This window comes from Chenopodium album, chromosome 3 (genome assembly GCF_948465745.1).
Source record: "Chenopodium album chromosome 3, dcCheAlbu1.1, whole genome shotgun sequence".
In the NCBI taxonomy this organism is placed as follows: Eukaryota; Viridiplantae; Streptophyta; class Magnoliopsida; order Caryophyllales; family Amaranthaceae; genus Chenopodium; species Chenopodium album.
Genome location: NC_137836.1, coordinates 36,278,551 through 36,303,315, shown reverse-complemented (window position 1 = coordinate 36,303,315; position 24,765 = coordinate 36,278,551). Strand labels below are relative to the sequence as shown.

General features: G+C 41.6%; 1 protein-coding gene and 1 long non-coding RNA gene across 2 annotated transcripts in view; one reads left to right on the top strand and one right to left on the bottom strand.

Annotated features, from left to right (window-relative positions):
- Positions 1-933, top strand: part of LOC145623942 (protein RRC1-like) — a 30,552-nt gene extending 29,619 nt beyond the window's left edge. Inside the window, exon 18 of the mRNA XM_081676860.1 lies at positions 431-933. Coding sequence (XP_081532986.1) covers positions 431-717 — 287 coding nt within the window. The 3' untranslated portion in view covers positions 718-933. The remainder of the gene's footprint in view (positions 1-430) is intronic.
- A 2,570-nt stretch (positions 934-3,503) lies between these two features.
- Positions 3,504-7,438, bottom strand: LOC145613254 (uncharacterized). The gene is made up of 2 exons (XR_014106902.1): positions 7,300-7,438; positions 3,504-3,785 (listed from the first exon to the last, which is right to left on the bottom strand). It is a non-coding gene; the product is annotated as an uncharacterized LOC145613254 (long non-coding RNA).
- Between the last annotated feature and the right edge of the window lie 17,327 nt (positions 7,439-24,765).

Sequence of the window (24,765 nt, the reverse complement as noted above, 5' to 3'; positions counted from 1 at the left end):
TTGTACATGGTGGAGGACTGGATGGTATAGAGGAGATACCAAGATAAGGGATTTTCATATTATTTTATTTCATATAATATTTCTTTTAGTGAAAATTAAATGTAAGATTATAATATTTGTTATATGTGGATGGTATTGTAAAATTCGTAAAATGAATCACATGACATTTAATGAAGGGGAAAAAAAGGAAGAAAAAGCACCATGTTTCCTAACATTATGTTTGTGCATTTTTCTTTTATAGCATGTGAGATAATCTATCTCTCTGTGGCTGATTCTGAAATTTTCAAAATTGATGTTTATGTTTTTATGTTATGTTCGTTGTTCATTCCCTCATTAGCTTGGGTAATAAAGCTATCGAGTATGCAAAAACTTAAGCTTAATTGATTGCTTTACTAAATCATGCTGATGTGCTGTTTCAACAATGTTGCAGAAAGAACAGTGGAGAGAAGAGACAAAAAAGATGATTTGCGAGAATCATCTCGAAAACGGCACCGCAGTACGAGTCGTAGTGGGAGCCCACCACTCAGAGGATCGAATAGAGAGACGGAAGATGCTGACAAGGATTACCGTGCTAAGGACAGATCTAAATCTCAAGATTCAGACAGTGAAAGGATCAAAAATAGAAAAGACCTTGAGAAGAGTGGTTATGAGAGGGATGATCATCAGAGAGATAGGGGGCAAGATAGAGACAAAGATAGAAGACGAAGAGTAAAGTAATTGATGAATTTGGCCTTTTCTTCTGTACTGGCTTGAGTCTTGAAAATGGCTCTAACTGAAAGTTTGCGAGTTACAAATGGATGGCTTTGTGCTTGAATGAAAGTATTCATTTAGATGTATAAAATTTGCAGTTTTTCACCTTTGTTAGATTTGTCTAAAGTTTAGCTGTGTTGAGTAATTGTTTTATATGAAAGAAAAGTCCTCATTCATGTGTTATCGGTGCTTGGTCAAGTGGCTGTTTTCGGTGCTTGGTCAAGTCCTGCAGCTGCTTCTCACTTAGATAAATAGAAAGGCCATAGAAGAATTATAGTTGTGTCTGGGTAAGGCAAAAATAAAAGTTCCAAATTGGAGGTTTAACATCAATTTGCCCCTCTTCTGGTCCTCCAAATACTGGGACGGTTAAGCTTGGTTTTTTGCTCAGCTTTGGGCTATTTGGTTGGCTATCTTTTTCTTCTCCGGATATGATATTTTGGATAGCTGCAGATTTAGTCGCTAGAAATTCACAGGCCTTTTAGTTCAAACGCCAAATTTATTTATGCGTACCTATTAATAACTCTTCCTCTCCAGATTCTATTTGTGCGTACCTATTATCTCACATGTCTATTGGAAATATATTCTGATTCGGTGGATGTGTGTTTAATTTTCGACGGCGCGTGGTCGTCATTGGACAATTGTACTGGTATGGGTTGGATTCTTCGGTCGTTTGACTCTTCGCAAGTACTTGGAGGTGGTGCCAGGGCTTGTCACTCAGCTTCAGATTTGCAGGCAGAATTCCAAGCATGTCTGTGGGCACTATAAATGGGTATTCGGAAAGGCTATAGTCGGATTCTCATGTACACCGATTGTTCTACCTTATTGTCCGTGCTATCTGATTCGGGTTTAGTTCCCATTTCTTCGACGTGGTTATTTCATGAGTCTTTATGTATGCAGGCTTACAAAGTTTCCTCGTTTTTGGGTTAACTCGGCTCATTGGTTGGCCACGAAACCCCGACGTCAGCTTTTGTATTTTATTTTGACTTGTTTGTTTATTAGCTCTTCTAAAAAAAAAAAAAAACAATCGCAAAGTTGTCTAACTTCTACTTTGACAAGTTTATCCCTAGCAAAGATATGCTTATGTAGTCATGTTGGACTTTTCCATGGCAAATCATTCACCTCATAATTTTTCGTTAAAATTTTATTTCTGATAAAATTCTTTAGGGCCTTAAGCTTGCTAATGGCTTTATACAATAGAAGTACAGACTTTTCTATCATTGCATATCAATAGAAGAAATTTGTTTATCATTGCATATTATTATGGCGAACCTAATCTTGCTAATGGCTTTATACAATTAATTTCAAAAGAAGAAATTTGTACAAAAAAAAAAGAAATTTGTCTATCATTGCATATTTGTACAAAAGAAGCTTGCTTAGGTTAGGCCATATTAATTGCATATTAGGCCATATTAATATGCAATGTTTGGTTAAGCCACGAATGCCTAACCTAAGCTTGCTAATGGCTTTATACAATTAATTTCAAATTTCTTCGTTTGGTTGAGGAAAAACTTAGTTCAAACTAGTGTACTACTAAATTTTTTAATTAACTTTAAAATATATTGGGAAATTATTTAATATGACCTTTGATTATTTCAAGTTACATTTAGAAAATATTTATTCCGCCCTGTTTTAAAATATGTGGCCCATTGTTTTTGTATAATAGAATCAATTTGTTTTTGTTGGTATTTAATAGAGAAAATCAAGTTTATAAGTATGATGTACAAAATGTTGTTAATCAATACGGTTATTTTAGTAAATTAATGAGGAGTAGTTTGATTAACTGGAGGCTCCTCTTACCTAATATATATCTATCTATATCTATACTAACTATTTTAAAACACAAACCATCATCCCCCATCAAACCACATGTAAATTTTTATTTTTCACCAATGCACATGTCACCTTCATTCATTAATTAATCCCCTTTTTTATATTACAAAAAAATAGCTTTAATTCAATACATGTATGATTGTTATTTCTTATTTCATTCATTTTCTCCTAACTTAATATCTTCTACAACTACATTCAATTTTCACCTTTCTTCTCTTTTATAAACTATTTATTTTCCAATTAAAACATATTATATATATATACGGAGTATAAAATAATAATTATGCTATACACCTTTAAATATTCCGTGCATTGCACGTGCCAGAAGACTAGTTTAAATATAAGTTTTAATCTTATATCAAAATCACTAATTTACCCCTAGTTAGCACAACATTACTAGTTTAAATATAAGTTTTAATCTTATATCAAAATCACTAATTTACCCCTAGTTAGCACAACATTACTACGTAAATCTACCATTAAATCCACCGGAACCACCCCATCATTAATCTCACCATTGCTTAGCCACCACCACTGCTACAGCTAGAACAATCACCACCTAACCTTAGGCCCCAACACCACCCACCCTTAGGCCCCAACAACAATTTTGCCATGAAATAAACTTGGATTATTTTTTATCGACATCAACTTGGATTTTCTCCTTGTATAAATAAGAGGAATTTCCCAAAAATATATACTGTATATTTTTTCTTTTACTACCTATAAAAAAGCTACTATTACATTTAACCGCCTTAAACAAATTTTACTTTGTTTTACTACTTTTAAAAGCAAAAAGTTTTGATTTTGTTACAACTACTCCCTCTGTTTCTCAAAAGTTGACACACTTGAGAAGTATTTATCTCAATGTATATTATTGACAACTACACTAACGTGCATTAACGCCTTACAAAACCAGACATGAATAAAAAAAGAGAATTTGACTCCCATAATTTGAACCCTGAGAATACATTCCAACAATCTGACAGAAGATGTGACGCTGGTTCAATCAACAAGAGATGGAAATAAAATGTAGGCTCAAACCATTAAAAGTTACAAGGTATTTTAGATGCAGTAATCTTATCTCACTCCTAAGACGGAAGCCACAATTAAAACTCTACTTGTTACGTTTAGACGCACGCCTTCCTTGTCCCTTCTTTGGAGGTCCTTTTCCACGACGCTTCAACATTTGATTCTTACTCAAGCGCCTGGATGCATAGCAGATAAGTCAGCCAAGATATATAAAAATCAAACCTAACGATGAAATATAGAAGTATGTACATCAATACATAACTATGGGCCACAAATCAACATTGATATATGCATATATGGCACAATTCAACTATATTTTGTTACTGTCTGGTTAGTAAAAGTACAACTCAGTTTAGTACTAGTATTCGAATGCTTTCATTTACTTCTGCATGAACTATCACTGAACCATTGCTAAATTAAATTAAAATTGTTTTAAAATGATAAATTAAAATAGAAATAAAAAAGAAGATTAAAATGACTGAATAAAGAATAACAAGCTATGGATAACAGCCAAAAGAAAACCTTTGAGTAAACTTAAGACCAGTTCATTCACAAACAAAGGCCTTAAGAGAAAAACAGTGACTTTTTTACTTGAGCTTGTCACACTTAGGTCATACACATTGCTCTTAGCAGCAAGTCATGGCAATTCGACAGGATGGCAAGATAAACAACTACACACTGTAAACTGGGTTCATTCAATTCTTTCTTATCCAAGAAATTTGTTTTTGAAAGTAAATGGATTTGATGAAGCAACAAAGAGATGGCTTTAAATAGATAATTTCAACCCATACATAAAACCTCATTCTGTACCTTGTGCTGATTCAAGATTGATGTACTATCCTGCATACCTTAATTGTTACCGAAAGTTACAAAGCTACTCTGGAAAATTTTCAGTGTTTTCCAGATCTTTTCAAACTTTTATATCACACCAAGATAACTGAGACCATGAGGTTGTTATACTTGATATATAACTATACAGAATGATGATGGAGATATGGCAGAGGTATTGCACATTGATATGCCACCTTGTCATTTGATGATATGTAAGCTTGCATAAATATTCAAAAGGCAAGACCTCAAGAAAGATTTTTGAGAAATCACTTAGGAATTCATGCCATTTCTTCCTAGGTAGACCATATCAAGAACATGCACAAAATAAATTAGTGACCTAGGCAAGACAAAATTCGAACTTGCATTTTGCATATTTTGCCACCCAAGTAAAGGTAGTAAGTATGCTCTTGAATGCTAGAGATTTTGACAAGGTAATGCTAGAAAAAAGGATGGCTTATGTACAAGAAATGTGAGAAGTTGCTCAGACATAATTTTTGATATGGATTTATGCCTCACTCTATTCAAACATTGACATGAAGATAATTTCTTTAGTAAGGCTTTACTCTAATCACCTTGTGTAGGTGTTCAAATATGAATCTTTTATGCTGTGATGTGGCAAGTAAGGTTTGGTCTAATTCTCATGCCTAAATCTTTATATTTTTGCAGCGTCTTAATTTTGTCTTTGAAAGTCATATCTTTATGGTTCTCTCTGAATTTTCTTGTTTTGGTCTAGCTGGTGTGAATTTTTCTAATCTAATTTGACAAAATGAGTAAAAAGAATAAAGTGATGAAAGCAAAGACCAACTCCTAGAAGTTGCCTAATGGATTTCTTACCAAATTAACAAGATTAACTTAATTCAATGGGTGGCCTTGCCAATTAAATCTATCTATTGATGCAAACAAGAACACCTCTATTCCATTGACAAGTTGAAGAATTCACCAAACAAGAGTTTGTTTAAGACTTAACCCTGTGTTGAACTTGATATACTTATGGGTGCATAACAATGTATAAAATGTGTTTGGTGCAATTGATGAAGTGTCTAAGTGCACAATAATTAAGAAAATTAAAAGGATTTATATAAGTAGTATCAGGTGGCTTTGGATTACTTTGTGTTTGTACAAGTGCAACCTTCTAAATTTTGACAGAAGATGAGATTTTTCCAATTGGCCCAAAAAGATAGGAAAAATTGAGTGAAAGCTTATTGTTTACCAATATGTTGCTTGAATATATTTTACAAGCAACTATATGGCGAAAGGGAATCTGGCAATTTATTAACATAGATTATCAGATTTGTGATTCTAGATTCTCACTATGTCACTTTTAAATTTCCAAGTGAGTTGCACTGTCTTAACTTTTATCCATCTTCATTGACCTTTTACTTCCTTATTTATCCCCACTACTTATCTCGTCACAAGTTGCTAGAATTTGCATAATTTTGAAGTTTCAATTAGTCAATAAACATAATGTTATTAGTATTAATAATCTTCATATATCATCAACCTTCATCAATTTCATGATTTACTTTATAATAGTAACTCGAAAATTTGAACAGTAATAGTTACTTATTTGTTGCTACTTTTTACCGGCCATTCCTACATAGCTATTTCAAAATACTACAAAACTCCACTGTCCGTGTAATGGGTTACTGATTGCATGTTTTACATGTTCATTAAAAAAAAAGTAAGTTTTGGGATGCAGCCCAAGCCAATCATGTTCCGTGCCTTCTAAACCATCCTTTAGTGCCTCAGAGTAGGAAATTAACTAGTGTCATTGATCTAAGTATCCATAAAATGCATTGTCTTAGTATAAAATTTGAGTTGCTGAATTTATATTTGAATGGGTAGTGTCTACTTCTAAAGCACCACCTACATGCTACAGTAAAAGAGAAAACATATACCCAAATAACGCCAAGGATTGTGACCATATAACAAACTCCCAAATACCATGTGCAGTCTAAGACAATGTTTCATTTTGATAAACACTCTGCTTTAAGGATATCACTTAAAAAGCCCCTGCTGATATACCTACAAACACGGCCACTATAGACCCTGAGAGATAAACATAAAAGCCAACTTGTAGACAACATTATTGAGAACCTAAATTTGCATAAAGTACCCAAATGTTATATAGTAATTACTGATTACTTCAACTTGCGACTCTCTCGAAAAACAAAGAAATTGAAGACTAAGCATACTTCAATCCAATCAATAGCCACTCTTATTCAAATTTAAAATACAAATATTCTATTAGTATGTTTGGATACTAATGGTGGTGGGAAGCCACTTTTCTCCAATATAATTATGAATTTCTTCCCTTCCCCTCCCTTTCACTAATGTATTCTTACAATACACGACATTGTTGTGTTTGAAAAGAATAAATGAGCTTGCATTTCCCCCTCTAACCCTTTTCCTAATACGGAATAATTTGATTAATTAAAAAGTACGGAATTCAATCCCTACATTTCCTTTATGTTCCACTCCATTCCCTCCCTCAACCCATATCAAAACAGAAACTAAATCCATCACTTTCCCTCCCCGTCTCTTACCTTTCGATTCGTCCCATTTAAACCTACCATATTTCTACTCATTGTTACTCAATTACTTAACAGATAAACACCGCAAACAAAACTCAATGAACAACAACACAGACAAAAGCATTGGCAAACATTCGAACAGATGGTAGACATGTATAACCAAGTAACATAATGCCAAAAGACGAACAAAGAAAATGAATCAAGAAATGAAAAAGTAGTAGTTATACTCTTGTTGTTGGCGATCCATGATAAGAGGGTCATCATGCTTAACATCGTAAGGGTACCACTCAGCAACTTTGTCACCAATAAGTTTCTTCCTAAGTACCTTATGAGCGGATCGTTGGGCAGTAAGGTTAAGGACATGCCCAAATATGTGTGCCCTTGCTTCAGCCACTCCTTTCACCACTGCCGATGCCACCACATTCTTTAGCGCTGCCGCCGAACTCATCAATGGCAGAATTCTTAGACCTAAAATTTATAATCAGAATCAATTAACCACATTTTATAAAGTTAGGGAAATCGTTCAATAACTCATCAACATTCGTAGAAAAGATCTCTTACCGCAGAAGTTGCTTCAATGTAGGAGTGAAAACTCACAAGATGCTGTAAGGAGGATTTCAATGGAGGCGAGGCAGCTTAAAACTGAAAATATTTCAAATGGGCAAAAATAATTTTACTTTTGAAGCTAACACTGTTTTGTCTTACACAGGAGATGGGCTTGCGGTGGTTGACCCAATTCAACCACCTCTAGCGCGATGATCGGCCTTATTTGGAATTGTCGGGGGATTAAAAGCTCAACTACCCTGATTATTCCCATTTTGGAAAGACTTGTTGGGTCTTTTGACCCGGATTTCATTTTTCTTTCGAAAACTAAAAGTAATTCGGATGTAGTCTTTAATCGTCTTAGAAGCTTAGTTTTAATTTTTATAAAGGTGTCAATCCTAGGGATCTTGGTGGTGGTTTGTGGCTAGGATGGAAAAACAAAACTTTGTTTGATGTTGTTTTTGTTTATGTCAACTTCATTGTTGTAGATGTCAACGATATTATTAATGGAAAATGGAGGTTGATTTTGGTGTACGGGGAACCTAGTACTTCACAAAGGGGGGAAGTTTGGGATTGTCTCAATGAATGGACTAATCCAAACATTAATTTACCAACCACTTTAGTCGGCAATTTCAACCAAGTAGATACACAATTAGATAAATCCGGGGAGAAAATGTCTTCCACAAGAGGTGCAAATTTGTTTAATGAATGGAAAGCCTTAAATCATTTACATGATATCGTTTATGAGGGGCCTAAGTTTACTTAGTCTAATGGGAGAGAGGGGAACGAGCTAGTTTTAGAACGATTAGACAAGGGTTACGCTAATCCTTGTTGGCTAAATAAATTCCCACACGATCACATCATACACAAGCCCATTCAAATCTCGGATCATGCTCCAATTATTTTTAACAATCAACACTCTAAAAAGAAAAAAAGGAGCAACTACAAATTGGAACATTGGAGCCTTAATTACAGTGAATGCATAGAAGTAGCACAAAGGGGATGGCAGGTAAATCAGAATGGATCCCCTATGTACAAACTAATGCGAAGAACTCAGCAAGCGAAAAAGGAAATTAAGAGGTGGACTCTTGATAAAATGGAGGAGTGGAATGGGACTTGGGATAAATTTGAAAAAGACTTATTAGAGGCCCAATTAATCATGGAAGACGAAGGTAATGACGAGGAGTTTAAGGAAATAAACAAAAAATTGGAGGAATACTCTTCGAATCTCGTTGTTTATTGGAGACAAAGAGCGAAAATAAATTGGAATTATGCAGGGGAGAGGATGGAGAATGGATTACTGAAGAACATGAAATTGCGGGGATAGCAGCAAACTACTTCAAGAACATATATGGGGAAAGTGACCCTCCTATTAATGGCACCAGGAGGGGTGAAATTGAACAAGGAGTTAGAGGAATCACAAGAAATCTCACTGAGGATCAGAGAGATATGCTCTCCAAACCGTACTCAAGAAAGGAGATAAAAAATGCTCTTTTTGCTATGAAACCGTGGAAAGCACAGGGGCCGGACGGGATTCCAGCAGGTTTTTATCAAAAAAATTGGAACTGGATTCAAAATGATGTAATAGATGCAGTGCAATCGGCCCTCAAATCAGGTAACATTTTAAGAGAATTAAATTGCACAAACATAGCTTTGATTCCAAAATGTGATAACCCTGAAGCCATGGATAAACTTAGGCCAATTGGATTGTGTAATGTCATTTACAAAATCATCTCAAAATGCATTACAAACAGAGTAAGAAAGGTGATGAATGATCTAGTAGGCCAATTTCAAAACGCTTTCATTCCTAGTAGAGCTATTACTGACAATATCCTGATTGCCCATGAGTTGTTAGAAAATATTAGAAAAACAAAAAAAGGTGTTAGAGGAAAGCTTGCCATTAAAACGGATATGAGTAAAGCTTATGACCGAATTAAATGGGATTTTCTAGAAAAGGTGCTTTACAAGTTTGGTCTGCCTAATCTGATGATCAAGACCATTATGAACCGTGTTAGCTCGACTTCCCTCTCTGTAATCATAAATGGTTCTATAGGGGAAAGATTTTCTCCTAGATGTGGTTTGTGGCAAGGGGATCCCCTTTCCCCTTATTTATTCATTCTGTGTATGGAAGGTTTGTCGGGGTTAATTGGTATAGAAGAAAATCTTGGCAACATTGTAGGGGTCAGTGTGGCTCAGAGAGCTCCAAAAATTAGTCATCTTTTCTTTGCAGATGACTCGGTTTTCTTTGTTCAAAGCAAGGAAAAGTGTGTGCAGAATTTGAGTAAGGTACTTGATATCTACTGCAGAGCCTCAGGTCAGATTATAAACCAAGAAAAATCAGTGCTTCTCTCCGGTCCAAATTTGGATGATAATATTATCACCAAATTCAGTGATCTCCTTGGTATAAAAAAAGCAACAATTTTGGGATTTATTTAGGCATCCCTGCTGACTTTGGGAATTCGAAGCAACAGATTTTTGGTACCCTTATTGACAGAGTTAAAGACAGATTAACTGCTTGGAATGCTCTCTTTCTTTCTTATGCTGGGAGGTTAACATTAATCAAATCGGTTCTCTCCAGCTTGGGAACCTATGTTCTTTCAGCTTTCAAATGCCCTGTAAAAATATTGAAGAAAATTAACAGCATTGTGGCCAAGTTTTGGTGGTTGGGAAACAAAGCTGGCAAAGGAGTCTATTGGAGGAAATGGTCTCTTCTAACTCAAGAAAAGGAGAAAGGAGGGCTAGGAATTTTGGATGCTCGTTTTTTCAACCAAGCACTACTTGCAAAGCAAGGATGGCGTATTATAAATGATCATGAGTCTCTAATCAGTAGAGTGTTTGGATCAAAATATGGTGTTAACAAGGGAACCTTGTTTGAAGATTCTTGGGATAAAAGAAAAGTTGGTTCTTGGGGCTGGAATGGCATTAAGTGGGGTTTACAGGTTCTAAAAAATGGGTGTGTGTGGTATTTAGGTGATGGGTGCTGTGCAAAAATTCACCATCCCTGGGTAAATGCTACTACACCAGAATGGAAGAACCAAGGAACTCACACAACTGAGACTATTCCTAGCTTGAAAAAAGATGATGGGAGGTGGGATCTGACCAAGTGATGCACCTGGTTTTCTGAGGACACTGTCAGAAATATTGAAAAAATTGTTCTAATGGAAACAGGCATTGATGATCAGGTTTTTTGGACAACAAACAAAAATGGCATGTATACAATCAAGACTGGTTATAGATTCCTTTTTGATGCAAATTACAGCAGGGATACTGCCTCAGCTTCAAGGAGCTCAAACACCTACAAATGGAAGAGATTTTGGAAGCTTGCTGGGACTTTGAAACAAAAAACTTTTATTTGGAAGATTTTGAATAGAGCTCTTCCAGTTGGCAGTGAAAGAAAAAAAGGGTTTGGGTGATAAAAACCATTGCGTTCTCTGCTGGGATGAGACAAATCAACAAAATGTCCACCTCGAGACACTTAAACATTTCTTTAGGGACTGCAATTTTGCTTGCCACGTGTGGAAAGGATGCAATCTAGGTTTCAATGTGGCCTCCCAAAGCAATATTCCAATTTCAGAATGGATTGAAAACTGGCAACGAGCTCTTAGTGGTGCAGATAAAGGTTTGGAAGGAAGTTATCATCTTTTTATTGCAGGTTTGGAGTGCATCTGGGAAGCCAGAAATGCTGTAATTTTCAAAAGCTCAAGTACTAATCCGTGGGGAGAAATAAAAAAAATGGAGCATAAAGTCACTCTAGCACTTAGGAAGTCATGCTTGAAGGATGTGAATGTTGATAAAGATCAACATCAGGGTCAACACCGGGAACAGGATCATGATCACCCTCCGAGGTTTGGTACCAGTTGCAATGTAGGTGTGCAGGATCAACATAATCACTCCTTGATCACTGGTGCAGGTGTCTGCAATACCTCAAGGCTGGTGATGCAGAAATTAAAACTCAAAGGTGGTCAGAAGGGCTGGGCCTGGAGCTTGAAGGGTGCTGATCAAAACCTTGTGCAGAGCCATGATTTCATCCCTCAGGATGACAATTCTATGAGCATGCTATGTGCTATTTATAATGGAATGCAAGCTGCTCTTAATAACCACATCTGGCATCTGCAGGTTTGCTGTCAAGACACAAGAGTTGCACGCTGGCTGCAGGGAAGAAATTCAGAATTGCAGGAAGGAAGGATGTGGATTCACAAGATTAACAGCTTATTGCCTTTATTTCATTGTTTATCTAGTGTTTCTAATATTGGGGATTGACTCCCTTTGTTTCAGCTGTCAAAAAACAAAACAAAAAAAAAAAAAAAAAAAAAAAAGAAAAAGAAAAAAAAAGAGTATTTTCACAACTCCTACGGTATTTTATTATTTAATCCATTTTTTTTATGTGTGGAGTTTTTGGACAAATAGTAAAAATGATCTTGCTAACGAGCGTCCCGGGACATTAGATAAGAAGTAATTATATTGGTTGAAATGGTATTAAGTTAGGAATGCATGAAAAAAAATCACGCGTCGTTTGGTGTAATTAATGTTAATTTTACTCTAATATTTCCACTTTCATTCTCTTTGTGATAAGAGACGCCCCGGGCGCTCATTAGCTTTTGCCTAGTAAAAAATAGCAAAATTGTTATGAAAATATTGTGTGGATACCATTATGCTTATATCATTCCGGAAAATTCTAGATCTAGGGTTTATTGCTATCTAATCAAACTAAGGTTAGGGTTTATTTTTATCTAATCAAACCCTAGTTATTGTATTCTATAAATGTATACCACTAATATATGGAATAATATACACAGATCAATTCTCTCTCAATTATTATATTTTCCATTATTTTCACAACACGTTATCAGCACCAATTATTGATATTGTCAGAAGTCCTACTTGAGGTAAATTAATTATAAGGTGTTAGATTTGTTTTATTTGATCATTTAACATGTTCGGGGAATATTTATATATATATTGTTTAGGGTATTTATACCCTAGACACGTGGACCAATGAGAGGACGCCACGTGTCAAGGTCGGGATGGCCCATGTGGCTCAACATCCTCTTGACACTTGGCGCCCTCAGATATGCCTCTGAAATGGCGGCCTTCAAGGGCCCAAATCCCTAGGAGCGCCGTAAAACGGCGCAGCCCACTAAAATCTAGGTCAAGTGACCTAGGTAGGGGCACATTCTCCAACGACCCTATAAATAAGGAGATATTTCCCCATTTTGGGGACACATTGAATCATTTATTACACCTGTATTCTCTTACATCAGAGAAAGACCTGAGCTTGGAATTCGAACAGATACCCACCTAAATTTCCGTTCTCTTTATTCCGTTTCAAATTACTAACTTGACCATCGGAGGCGGAGCTCCAACCACCCTGAGTCTCCGTTATTTTGCAGGTACAACTCAGCCGGATCGGACTTCGTGACGTAACTCTCCCAAGGGACAAAAACACCCAAAACATTTGGCGCCGTATGTGGGGAGAGTACCTCGAAGATGGTTCAAGAGTCTGTACCACCCCCTAACCGTCTGGGCGAAGACCCAGAAGTCTTTATAGACCATGAGGATGAAGATCCTCAGGTCGAAACCTTTACAGCCGAAGACGGCTCTCTCAAAATCAAGCGCATCCGTCCTAGAGACACTCTGGAACGGGGTGCCTCCCAGCGGGTACGAGCCGACCCTCTGGGCAGCCGGAAGGGGAAACCCAAACGGTCGCTGGATCAGCCCCTGTCACCCGAGACGAACTCATGAGATTCATGACAAGTTTCAAGGGTGAAATTAAAGAGCTGATCACCCAAAGCCGGGCTGGCCCAAGTAAAGGTCAGTCGGCGAAGAAGACTCCTCCAGAGAAGGGGAAGTCAGTCAAAGATCGGCAGCCCACTCCTCATCCAAAGGAGAAGGTAGCCGGGACCGTTGATTGGTCGAAAATTCTTATCCCTAAGAGGAATACCAACAACACCCGCCGGACTCAGCAGCCGGTGGGAAGCAAAAAATCAACTCTTGATGCCCGGGAGATCATCTACCGGAAGAGAAACCAATCGCTGTCTGAGTCGGCTTCAACATCGAACTTTCCAGACAACTTCAATAACATTTCTACAGGGAGTGCACCCTCCTTGCATGAGAGCCAGACAGGCGGTAATACCGTCCATTCTGGCCATCACATGATTGGAGCTGTACCGTATGTGCCTACTCAGGTTTACGGCCAGTATCCTCACTTCATGCAGCCGGCTCTCTTTGGAGGTCAGGCGGCATATCCAAATGTCCAGCCATTGGACTGGCAGCTTCGTCTGCTGCGCCTGGGTGAACAACCTTCTGCGTTCACCCGGGAGATAACCGAGGCGGCCCAGCCGGCAAAGGTTAAGAATGTATTGGTTGGTACCTATGATGGTACCACCAATCCGGAAGACCACCTAATGGCTTACACCAACCTCATGTATCTGCAAGGGTTGGATGATGTCACTTGGTGTCGGTGCTTCCCGGCTACATTGAAGGGCATTGCCCAACAATGGTTTGGTAATATGCCAGCCGGGTCCATCAACAGTTTCAGGAAGCTCGCCTTCCTGTTTGCTTCCAACTTCTCAATGAACATCCCTGCTAAGAAAACAAGCCTTGATTTGAGCACTGTTAAGCATGGAGAGAGATAAGGGCTGCGCTCATATGTCAGGCGGTTCAATCTGATCAGAATTCAGATTCAGGGACTGTCTGATGAGGTAGCTTTTACATACTTTTTCAAGGGTCTGAGAGACGGGTCGACCTTTAAGTTCGACCTAGTCAGAAAAGGGGCTTTCACCCTACAGGCGGCCCTGAGGGAGGCGGAAAGCTACATTCAAGCTACCGACCTCTGCTCGCCTGACAGCCAGTCGGACTCTAAGAAGTCCGACAAGCAGAAAGACAACCGGCCTGCTCAGCCGGCTAAAAAGAAAGAAGAGAGCAAGAAGAGAAAAGAAATCTGGGCGGTAAGTGATTCTGACCAGCCGTCCCAGAAGAAGAAGAAAGAATTTAAACCGTACGTCCTAAAGTACGAGTTTAACAAGGACTGCAACTCCATCCTCATGGAGATTAAGGGCCGGCTGTCCCTAGAGAAGCCGAATCCAATGAAAAGTTCCATTCAATCAAGGAACAAAAATAAATTTTGCCAATACCATGAGGAAGTTGGCCATGACACCAACGACTGCTTCAGCCTTCAACGGACGTTGCACCGTCTGGCTGACAAGGGAATGCTGAAGTCCTATATTTCTAAGTCCCCAGCCGGGGCTAAGAAGAAGAATAAGGGTCAGTCCTCTAAGACTACCCCCTAGCCTGCTAGTAGCTCGGATACCGACAAGGAGCCGGTCTACACAATAGCAGGCGGGTTCTCATGCGGTGGCCCTACCATCCGGGGCACCAAGAGCCATCTTCGAAAGATGGACAAAGATGATGATGGGCAGGCATCTGCAAGCTCCTCCTTCCCGGATGTTCTGATCACTGAGAAGGATAGGGGCAGTGTTCGCCGCCCACATGATGACCCGGTCGTCATTGAATGTAAGGTTGCTAACCAACTGGTTGGGCGGATCCTTATTGATACCGGCAGCTCATCAGACATCATCAACCTCCGGTGCTTGCAGAAGCTGAAATATAATGACAGCAGCTTGCATCCGGTTACCCACCCCTTAGTTGGCTTTGGGGGGGGGGATGGTTTACCCAGTCGGAAGAGTCGATCTACCCATCCGGCTGGGTAAGAAAGGAAAAAGGGCGACATCTGGTCGTCAAGTTTTTGGTCGTTGAGGAGCTGACCGCCTACAACATTTTCTTGGGCCGGCCAACCCTCAACGAATCCAAGGCTGTAATCATCCCTTCCCTCATGCTCATCAAGTATGAGAGGGATGATGGCTCTGTTGGCTCCTTGAATGGGGATCAGAAGACGGCCCGGGAGTGCTATCTCTCAGCCGTCAAAGATACCGTGGCCCCAGGCGGCCAGGAGCCAATAGACCTTGACAATGTCAAGGAGGCCAATCCATCACCAGCCCCACCAGCAGCCGGAATGAAAAGAAAGGCACCTATGTTGGTGGAGGTGAAGAAGGAGAAAAAAGAGCAATCACTTTCCGGTGAACGGTCAGATGAGCTCCGTCCCCAACCAGCTGGTGAACATATTGACATACCTCTGGATGACAGCCGTCCGGAGCGTACCGTGAAGGTTGGGACGGTTGCCTTTGCTAAGTTAGGTGCAGACTTGCACCTTCTACTGAAAGAATTCATAGACATTTTTGCCTTTGAAGTGGAAGAGATGCCAGGCGTCAGCCCGGATCTTGCTGTCCACAAACTCGCCGTGGACCCTAAAAAGAAGCCCATCTGGCAAAAGAAAAGAAATCACGGCGAGGAAAGAAGTCAGGCGGCAGCTGCCGAAGTAAAAAATCTGTTGGATGCCGGGTTCATTCGGCCATGTAATTTCCCCGACTGGGTGGCGAATGTTGTGCTTGTAAAGAAGCCGAATGGTACCTGGCGAATGTGTGTTGATTACACAGATCTCAACAAGGCATGTCCCAAGGACAGTTATCCGCTTCCTAAGATCGACAGTCTGGTCGATTCAACAGCTGGGCATGCCTTGATGAGTTTTATGGATGCCTACTCCGGCTTCCATCAGATACCCCTGTGGAAGAAAGATTAAGAAAAGACGGCCTTCGTCACTGATCAGGGGCTATTCTATTACACGGTGATGCCGTTTGGTTTGAAAAATGCGTCGGCTACATTCCAACGGATGATTAATACGGTCTTTATTAATCAAATTGGGAGGAATGTAGAGGCATACATTGATGACATGATAGTCAAATCCAAACAGCAGGCGGATCACCTTGTTGATCTCCGAGAAACCTTCACCACACTCAGGCGGCATAAGGTTATGTTAAATCCTAAGAAGTGCGTCTTTGGTGTATAGTCTGGGAAGTTTCTCAGGTTCCTGATTGATCAAAGGGGGATAGAGGCTAACCCTGAGAAGATACAGGCGGTGATTGACATGAAGTCACCCCGCACTGTCAAGGAAGCACAGAGACTAACCGATTGCCTGGCAGCCTTGGGGAGATTCCTCAGCCGGTCAGGTGACAAATTCCTTTACTTCTTCCAAGCAATCAGGAAGAAGACCAGATTTGAATGGGGGGATGAGACTGAGGCGGCCTTTCAACGGCTGAAAGAACACCTCCACTCCTTGCCAAGACTTGTTAGTCCACTGCCTAGGGAGGTGTTATACATGTACTTAGCCGTCTCAGATCATGCCCTCAGTGTCGTTCTCCTTGCTGAGAGAGACGGTGTTCAGCTTCCGGTCTATTTCATTAGCCATGTCTTAAAAAATGCTAAGCTTCGGTACCCCATGGTAGAAAAATTTGGCCTTGCCCTGTATATGGCTTTCAAGAAATTGAAACCGTATTTCCTGGCTCATCCGGTGGTAATCTACATCGACCAACCCCTTAAGCGGCCAATGTCTACTTTGGAGTCATCCGGCAGAATGTTTAAATGAGCTATTGAGATGCAAAGTCTTGAAATCACTTTTGAACCTAGAAAGGCAGTGAAAGGTCAGACGTTTGCCGACTTCATTGTTGAAATGACACGACTGGTGCAACCAGATAATATTGACCAGGTTTGGAAAGTGTATGTAGACGGAAGCTCAACGAAGAACGGCTGCGGTGCAGGAATTATATATGAGTCTCCTGAGGGGGACAAATTTGAATATGCACTGCGGTTTAAGTTTCAAGCCTCAAATAATGAGGCGGAATATGAAGCCCTGCTAGCCGGAATCCGCATGTGTAAGGCAGCAGGGGCAACTAAAATTGATGCATATTCTGATTCACAGTTGGTCGTCAGCCAGTATGAGGGAGCATATGAGGCAACCCATCTGGCTATGATCAAATACCTTCAGGCAGTCAAAGAAGAGACTGGGGCACTTGAGGAATTCCGTCTGAATCAAGTGCCTAGGTCAGATAACAACCAGGCGGATGCGTTGTCCAAATTGGCTTCATCCGCCTGCTGTGACACTCCTCGGTCGGTCTTTTGGGAAGTTCTTGAAAAGAGAAGCATACATGAAGAGCCCATTGGAATCTTAGAACGAAGCTCTACCTGGATGGATGACATCCGGGCATATTTAGCAGACGGCAAGCTTCCTGATTCATCACAGGAGGCAGCCGTCTTGAAAAAGCGAGCAGTTAACTTCGAGTTGAGAAATGGAGAACTCTTCAAGGCGGGTTTCCTCGAACCTTTATTGAAGTGTGTTACCCCAGAGAAGGGGAAAAAAATTCTCGAAGAATTGCATGCTGGATACTACGCCTCTCATATAGGCGGTAGGTCCTTAGCCGTCAGAGCCAGGCGACACTACTTTTGGCCTACTCTTGAAGCAGACGCCAAAGAGTTAGTCAAAAGATGCGACAAGTGCCAAAGGTTTGGCCCACTAATTCGCCGCCCGGCTACTGATCTGACGGCAATCCACAACCCAGTCCCATTTGCCAAATGGGGCATGGATATTTTGGGTCCTTATACGCCTGCTCTAGGCGGAAAGCGCTACATTTTGGTGGCTGTAGATTATTTCACCAAATGGGTAGAAGCTGAGCCGGTTAAAAACATCAAGACAAAGGATGTCATCTCCTTCATCTAGAAGAACATCATCACCCGGTTTGGGGTACCTATGTCTATGGTGTTTGATAATGGCCCTCAGTTTGAGACCCCTCAGCTCAAGACTTGGTTGGGAGATCAGGGTATCTCACATTGTTTTGCATCAGTCGGCCGACCCCAAGCAAACGGCCAAGTTGAAGCCTTCAACAAACTCATCTCAGACGGCATAAAGAAGAAAATTGAAAGAGCCGGCGGTTTATGGGCAGAAGAATTAATTCATGTCCCGTGGGCCATCCAGACTACTGCTAAAGGGGAAACCGGAGAAACCCCATTTCTTATGGTATACGGTGCTGAAGCTGTCTTGCCCATTGAGCACTATGAGCCGACTCTCAGAGTTATGCTCTATGATGAAGAGGCAAATTGGGAGGCCATGCGGCTGGCATTAGACTCCCTCCCGGAACGCAGGGGCAACGCTGCCCTGCACCATGAGATATACCGTCTGAGAATGACCAGAGCTTATAACAAGAAAGTGCACAAGTGTCCTCTGAAAGTGGATGACTTCGTGTTTCGAAAAATGGAGGCAACCGGTAGGGCCAATGAGGTTGGGAAGCTAACTGTAGACACCTAAAAATGTCTCCCCAAAACCAAACCCGATGATAAATAACTTTTCACCGCCACTATTGGTCGGGTTTAGTATTTAATCCCGAGAGTGCTTAAAAAATCGTATTTTATTAAATTCATACTTTTGAAAGGTCCATGGATTAGTCTTGATGTTTGGTAAAAGCATAGTTTTAATTTCAGCCCAAACTTATTAATTAATTTTAAGCCCAAGCCTTTTTTATTTTTATTTATTTATTTATTTTTGGCCCAAAATCTTTATTTATTTTTATTTAATTATTTTCTTATTTTAGCCCGAATAATAAAAGTCAGAAAAAGCCCGAAATTATCAATCGGCACTTAAAAAGCCGAAAGAAATTAGGGTTAAAAATGAATTTAGACGGAAAAATGGACTGGAAGTTCCCGTTCCACGGCAGACTGCCACCGTGTCACGGGAACCCTTCCCGTCTGACGGTGGGACTCCCCGTGACACGGGACGTTCCGTGTCCTTTCCGCGTAAACCCTTAACGCGTTTTTCATTCCGTTTTCTGAAAATTTCCCGTGTCACTCCAAAACTGTACCGTGTCACGGGGAAGTGTACCGTCTGACGGTACAGTCTGACCGTGTCACGGTACAGTTTGACCGTGTCACGGTACAGTCTGACCGTGTCACGAGATACGTTTTTAGGGTTTTTATCATTTTAGGGTTTCGTGTGCTCCCTCAGCACATTTTCCCTATAAATACCCCCTCATTTCTGATGAACGAGATTTTTATTATTATTACTTTCTCTCTTCTATGCTATTAACCTAAACACTAGCCTACCCCTTTTTACTTCAAAATTCCTTCTTCAAGCACTCAAAGGAGTCCATATTTTACTCGAGGTTCTGTCCTTAAGCCAAGGCGTGAAAGGTAGAATCGTTTGAGGGTTTTTCCCCAAAATTAACCTTATTTTATTTAATTTAATTTAGTTATTGTTTTATTATTTCCTTGAAGTTACTAACTCGTTTATTATTTTGTAGTTGCAAATAAACAGATTCAAAGTAAGGATCATGCTCTTTTTATTAATATTATTTTTCTAACGATTTTTATGTTGTTGGAATTGTGATTAAATTGGTTTTAATATTAATGTTTATTTTATTCTATTATTTTTTATTGATCACCATATTGCATGTTTAAAGGGAATATGTAATTGAAAATCACGCTTAATAAGATAATTTGGACAACCGGATTAGGATCCCTGTTAATCTTATTATTAATTGAAGTGATCACCAAATTTTTAGAATTATGTGTGCATTAACTTTGAACCAATTTAGCTTAATAATAGTTTGGAGCGAATTGAATTATTGTTTGTATGCCTTTGAGATCACAGGAATGCTTTTCACTATAAGAATCGAGTAGAGGCCAATACGGGTGAATGTGACTCCATGACTCACTTCGTACCATCATCCCCGATCCTCCTTTCGTGGTTCCGAACCATATGGAGTTAGTAATCTCATGGATTATGAATGGGGTGTAACCTTCACGGGTCAATTGTTGTTGCCTTCGTTGTCCCTTTATCGTGGTTGCCTTTTATGATCCGTGAACGGTTTACAAGTTCCTTAAAAACTTGTTGGTGGCTCCCTACTTTCCTTGTCCCTAATCGTATATGTCAATTCCCACTTCTTATGAGTGCCAAGCATATTCACAACATGCTTTTAACGTAGGCGCACTTCGAGCGACGCCTACACTAACCCCTAATTGGGAAGGCCCCTACCGGATTTATGAAGAAGTCAGGAACGACACCTACCGTCTGGAAACCCCGAACGGCCGTCGCCTGCCTAGAACTTGGAATGTAGACAATCTAAAAAAGTACTACTTCTGAGAAAGTATAATTTTTGTAAACAGTAAGTCAATTAATGAAAATTCAGACTTTGTTTGCAGGCTTATTTTGCCATTTTTATTGTTCGTCCGCCTGGGTAATACCCAGACGGACTCTGTGTTTATCTTACTAAGTTTGATACTTAGTTTGGTTGAATATTATAACTGCTCGTCCGCCTGGGTAAAACCCAGGCGAACTCTTTATTAATTATGTTTGATAGTGTAATCTAATAATTGCTTGACCGCCTTGGTAATACTCAGACGGACTATTCGGTCAACCAACTAAATTCGATAGTTAGTGTAAATCCAATGTTCTAATAACGCTCAGCCAATGATCCGATTAAAAACTAAACACAAAAACGCTTAGTAGCTATACAATTGGTCTCAAACAAGACCAAAGGCCAATATGGCCGGATGGTTACTTATTTTATAAAACCGCCTGTCCCAACATGGACAAAGGCGTCCGGCGACACCCCTCCGGGTGCAATCGTCGTAGAGAACGGACTTTTCGTCGGTTCTATGTAAAAATGCAGATGGCGAAATTTGAACGACCAAATTGGTCAATTCATAGCCGTCTGACCAGAATAATCTATGAAGAACGATTAAGTTACCGAGTACCGGATGCCCTGAGGCATCAGTCGGTCATCGGCTGAAATTCTTACTTAGGTTATTTATTCCAAAGTTGCACTCACTTCCCCCATTGGGGCAAAATATTATGTGTAATGGCTACGTGTTAACCCCAGACGGAATATAACCGACTGGGTAAGAAGCTCAAAGCACCCGCTCTTATGGCCGGCTGTGCACTTGGTTTGGGGCAATCACCATTGTTTAGGGTATTTTTACCCTGCCACGTGGCCCAATCAGAGGGTGACACGTGTCAGCCTCGGATTGGTCCAAAATGGACCAATCCCTGCTTGACACGTGTCATTCCAGAAATAAAGGGGAAAAGGCGGCCTTCAGGCCCAAATCCCGAGAACGCCGGAAAACGACGCAGCCCACCAATGATTAGGGTTCAGTGACCTAATCAGGGGCAATTCCCAAAGACCCTATAAATAGGGAGATGTCTCTCATTTTGAGGGCACGTTTTACCATTTAATATACCTACATTCTCTTACATCAGAGAAACACCTGAGCTTGGAATCCGAGCAGATACCCACCTAAATTTCCGTACTCTTTATTCCTTTTCAAGTTACTAACTTGACCGTCGGAGGCGGAGCTCCAACCACCCGGAGTCTCCGTTATTGTGCAGGTGCAGCTCAAGCCGGATCAGTCTTCGTGACGTAACTCTCCCGAGGGACAAAAACACCCAAAACATTTGGCGCCGTCTGTGGGGAGAGTACCTCAAAGATGGTTCAAGAGTCTGTACCCCCTAACCGTCTGGCGAAGACCCCGAAGTCTTTACAGACCATGAGGAGGATGAGGATCCTCAGGTCGAAACCTCCACAGCCGAAGACGGCTCTCTCAGAATCAAGCGCATCCGGCCCAGAGAGACTCTGGAGCGGGGCGCCTCCCAGGCGGGTCCGAGCAGACCCACTGGGCAGCCGAAAGGGGAAACCCAAACGCTAGCTGGATCAGCCCCTGTCACCCGAGACGAACTCATGAGGTTCATGACTAGTTTCAAGGGCGAAATTAAAGAGCTGATCACCAAAAGCCGGGCTGGCCCAAGTAAAGGTCAGTCGGCGAAGAAGACTCCTCCAAAGAGGGGGAAGTCAGTCAGAAACCGGCAGCCCACTCCCCATCCAAAGGAGAAGGCAGCCGGGACCATTGATTGGTAAAAAATTCTCCTTCCTGGGAGGAACACCAATAACACTCGCCGGACCCAGCAGCCGGTGAGTAGTAAAAAATCAACGCTTGATGCCCGGGAAATCATAAACCGGAGGAGAAACCAATCGCTGTCTGAGTCGGCTTCAACGTCGAACTTTCCAGACAGCTTCAACAACATTTCCGCAGGGAGTGCACCCTCCTTGCATGAGAGCCAGCTAGGCGGTAATACCGTCCACTCAAGCCCTCACAAGATTGGAGCTGTACCGTATGTGCCTACTCAGGCTTACGGACAATATCCCCCTCACTTCATGCAGCCGGCCTTCTTTGGGGGTCAGGCGGCATACCCAAATGTCCAGCAACTGGACTGGCAGCTTCGTCTGCTGGGCCTGGGTGAACAACCTTCTGCGTTCACTCGGGAGATAACCGAGGTGGCTCAGCCGGCCAAGGTTAAGAACGTGTTGGTTGGTACCTATGATGGTACCACCAATCCGGAAGACCACCTCATGGCATACACCAACCTCATGTATCTGCAGGGGTTGGACGATGCCACTTGGTGTCGATGCTTCCCGGCTACATTGAAGGGCATTTCCCAACAATGGTTTGAAAACCTGCCAGCCGGGTCCATCGATAGCTTCAGGAAGCTCGCCTTCCTGTTTGCTTCCAACTTCTCAATGAACATCCCTGCTAAGAAAACAAGCCTTGATTTGAGCACTGTTAAGCAGGGAGAGAGAGAAGGGCTGCGCTCATATGTCAGGCGGTTCAATCTGATAAGAATTCAGATTCAAGGACTGTCTGACGAGGTAGCCTTTACAGACTTTTTCAAGGGTCTGAGAGACGGGTCGACTTTTAAGTTCGACCTCGTCAGAAAAGGGGCTTTCACCTTACAGCCGGCCCTGAGGGAGGCGGAAAGCTACATTCAAGCTACCGACCTCTACTCGCCTGGTAGCCAGTCGGAATCCAAGAAGTCCGACAAACAGAAAGACAGCCGGTCAGCTCAGCCGGCCAAAAACAAAGAAGAGAGCAAGAAAAGAAAAGAAGTCTGGGCGGTTACTGACTCTGACCAGCCGTCCCAGAAGAAAAAGAAAGAATTTAAACCGTACGTCCCCAAGTACGAGTTTAATAAAGACTGCAACTCCATCCTCATGGAGGTAAAGGACCGGCTGTCCATTGAGAAGCCGAATCCTATGAAGAGTTCTGTCCAGTCACGGAACAAGAATAAATTCTGTCAGTTCCATGAGGAGGTCGGCCATGACACCAACGACTGCTTCAGTCTTCAGCGTGCGTTGGACCGTCTGGCTGACAAAGGGCTGTTGAAGTCCTACATTTCTAAGTCCCCAGCCGGGGCAAAAAAGAAAAACAAGGGTCAGTCCTCCAAGACTACCCCCCAGCCTGCTAGTAGTTCGGATACCGACAAGGAGCCGGTCTACACTATAGCAGGCGGGTTCTGATGTGGTGGCCCTACCATCCGGGGTACCAAGAGCCATCTTCGAAAGATGGACAAAGATGATGATGAGCAGGCGTCTGCCAGCTCCTCCTTCCCAGACGTCTTGATCACTGAGAAGGATAGGGGCAGCGTCCGCCGCCCGCATGATGACACCTTATAGACACCGGTAGCTCATCAGACATCATCAGCCTCCGGTGCCTGCAAAAGCTGAAATACAATGTCAGCAGCATGCACCCGGTCACCCACCCCTTGGTTGGTTTTGGGGGTGGGATGGTCTACCCAGCCGGTAGAATTGACTTACCCATCCGGCTGGGGGAGAAAGGCCAGGGACGACATATTGTCGTCAGATTCTTGGTCGTTGAGGAGTTGACCGCCTACAACATCATTCTTGGCAGGCCCACCCTCAACGTAGCCAAGGCAGTAATCATCCCGTCCCTCTTGCTCATCAAGTATGAGAGGGATGACGGCTCTGTTGGTTCCTTGAATGGGGATCAGAAAACGGCCCGAGAGTGCTATCTCTCAGCCGTCTGAGATACCGTGGCCCCAGGCGGTCAGGAACCAATAGACCTTGACAATGTCAAGGATGCCGACCCAGCTCCTGCCTCACCAGCAGCCGGAAAGAAAAGAAAGGCACCTCTGCTGGTGGAGGTGAAGAAAGAGAAAAAATAGCAATCACTGACCGGTAAACGGTCAGATGAGCTCCGTCTCCAACCGGCTGGCGAAAGCATTGATCTCGTTCTGGATGACAGCCGTCCAGAACGTACTGTTAAGGTTGGGACGGTTGCTCATGCTACCTTGGGTGCAAGCTTGCACCTTCTACTGAAGGAATTCAAAGACATTTTTGCCTTTGAAGTGGAGGAGATGCCAGGCGTCAGCCCGGATCTTTCTGTCCACAAACTCGTCGTGGACCCCAAAAATAAGCCCATCCGGCAAAAGAAAAGAAACCACGGCGAGGAAAGAAGTCAGGCGGCAGCTGCCGAAGTCAAAAAGCTGCTAGACGCCAGGTTCATTCGGCCTTGTAAT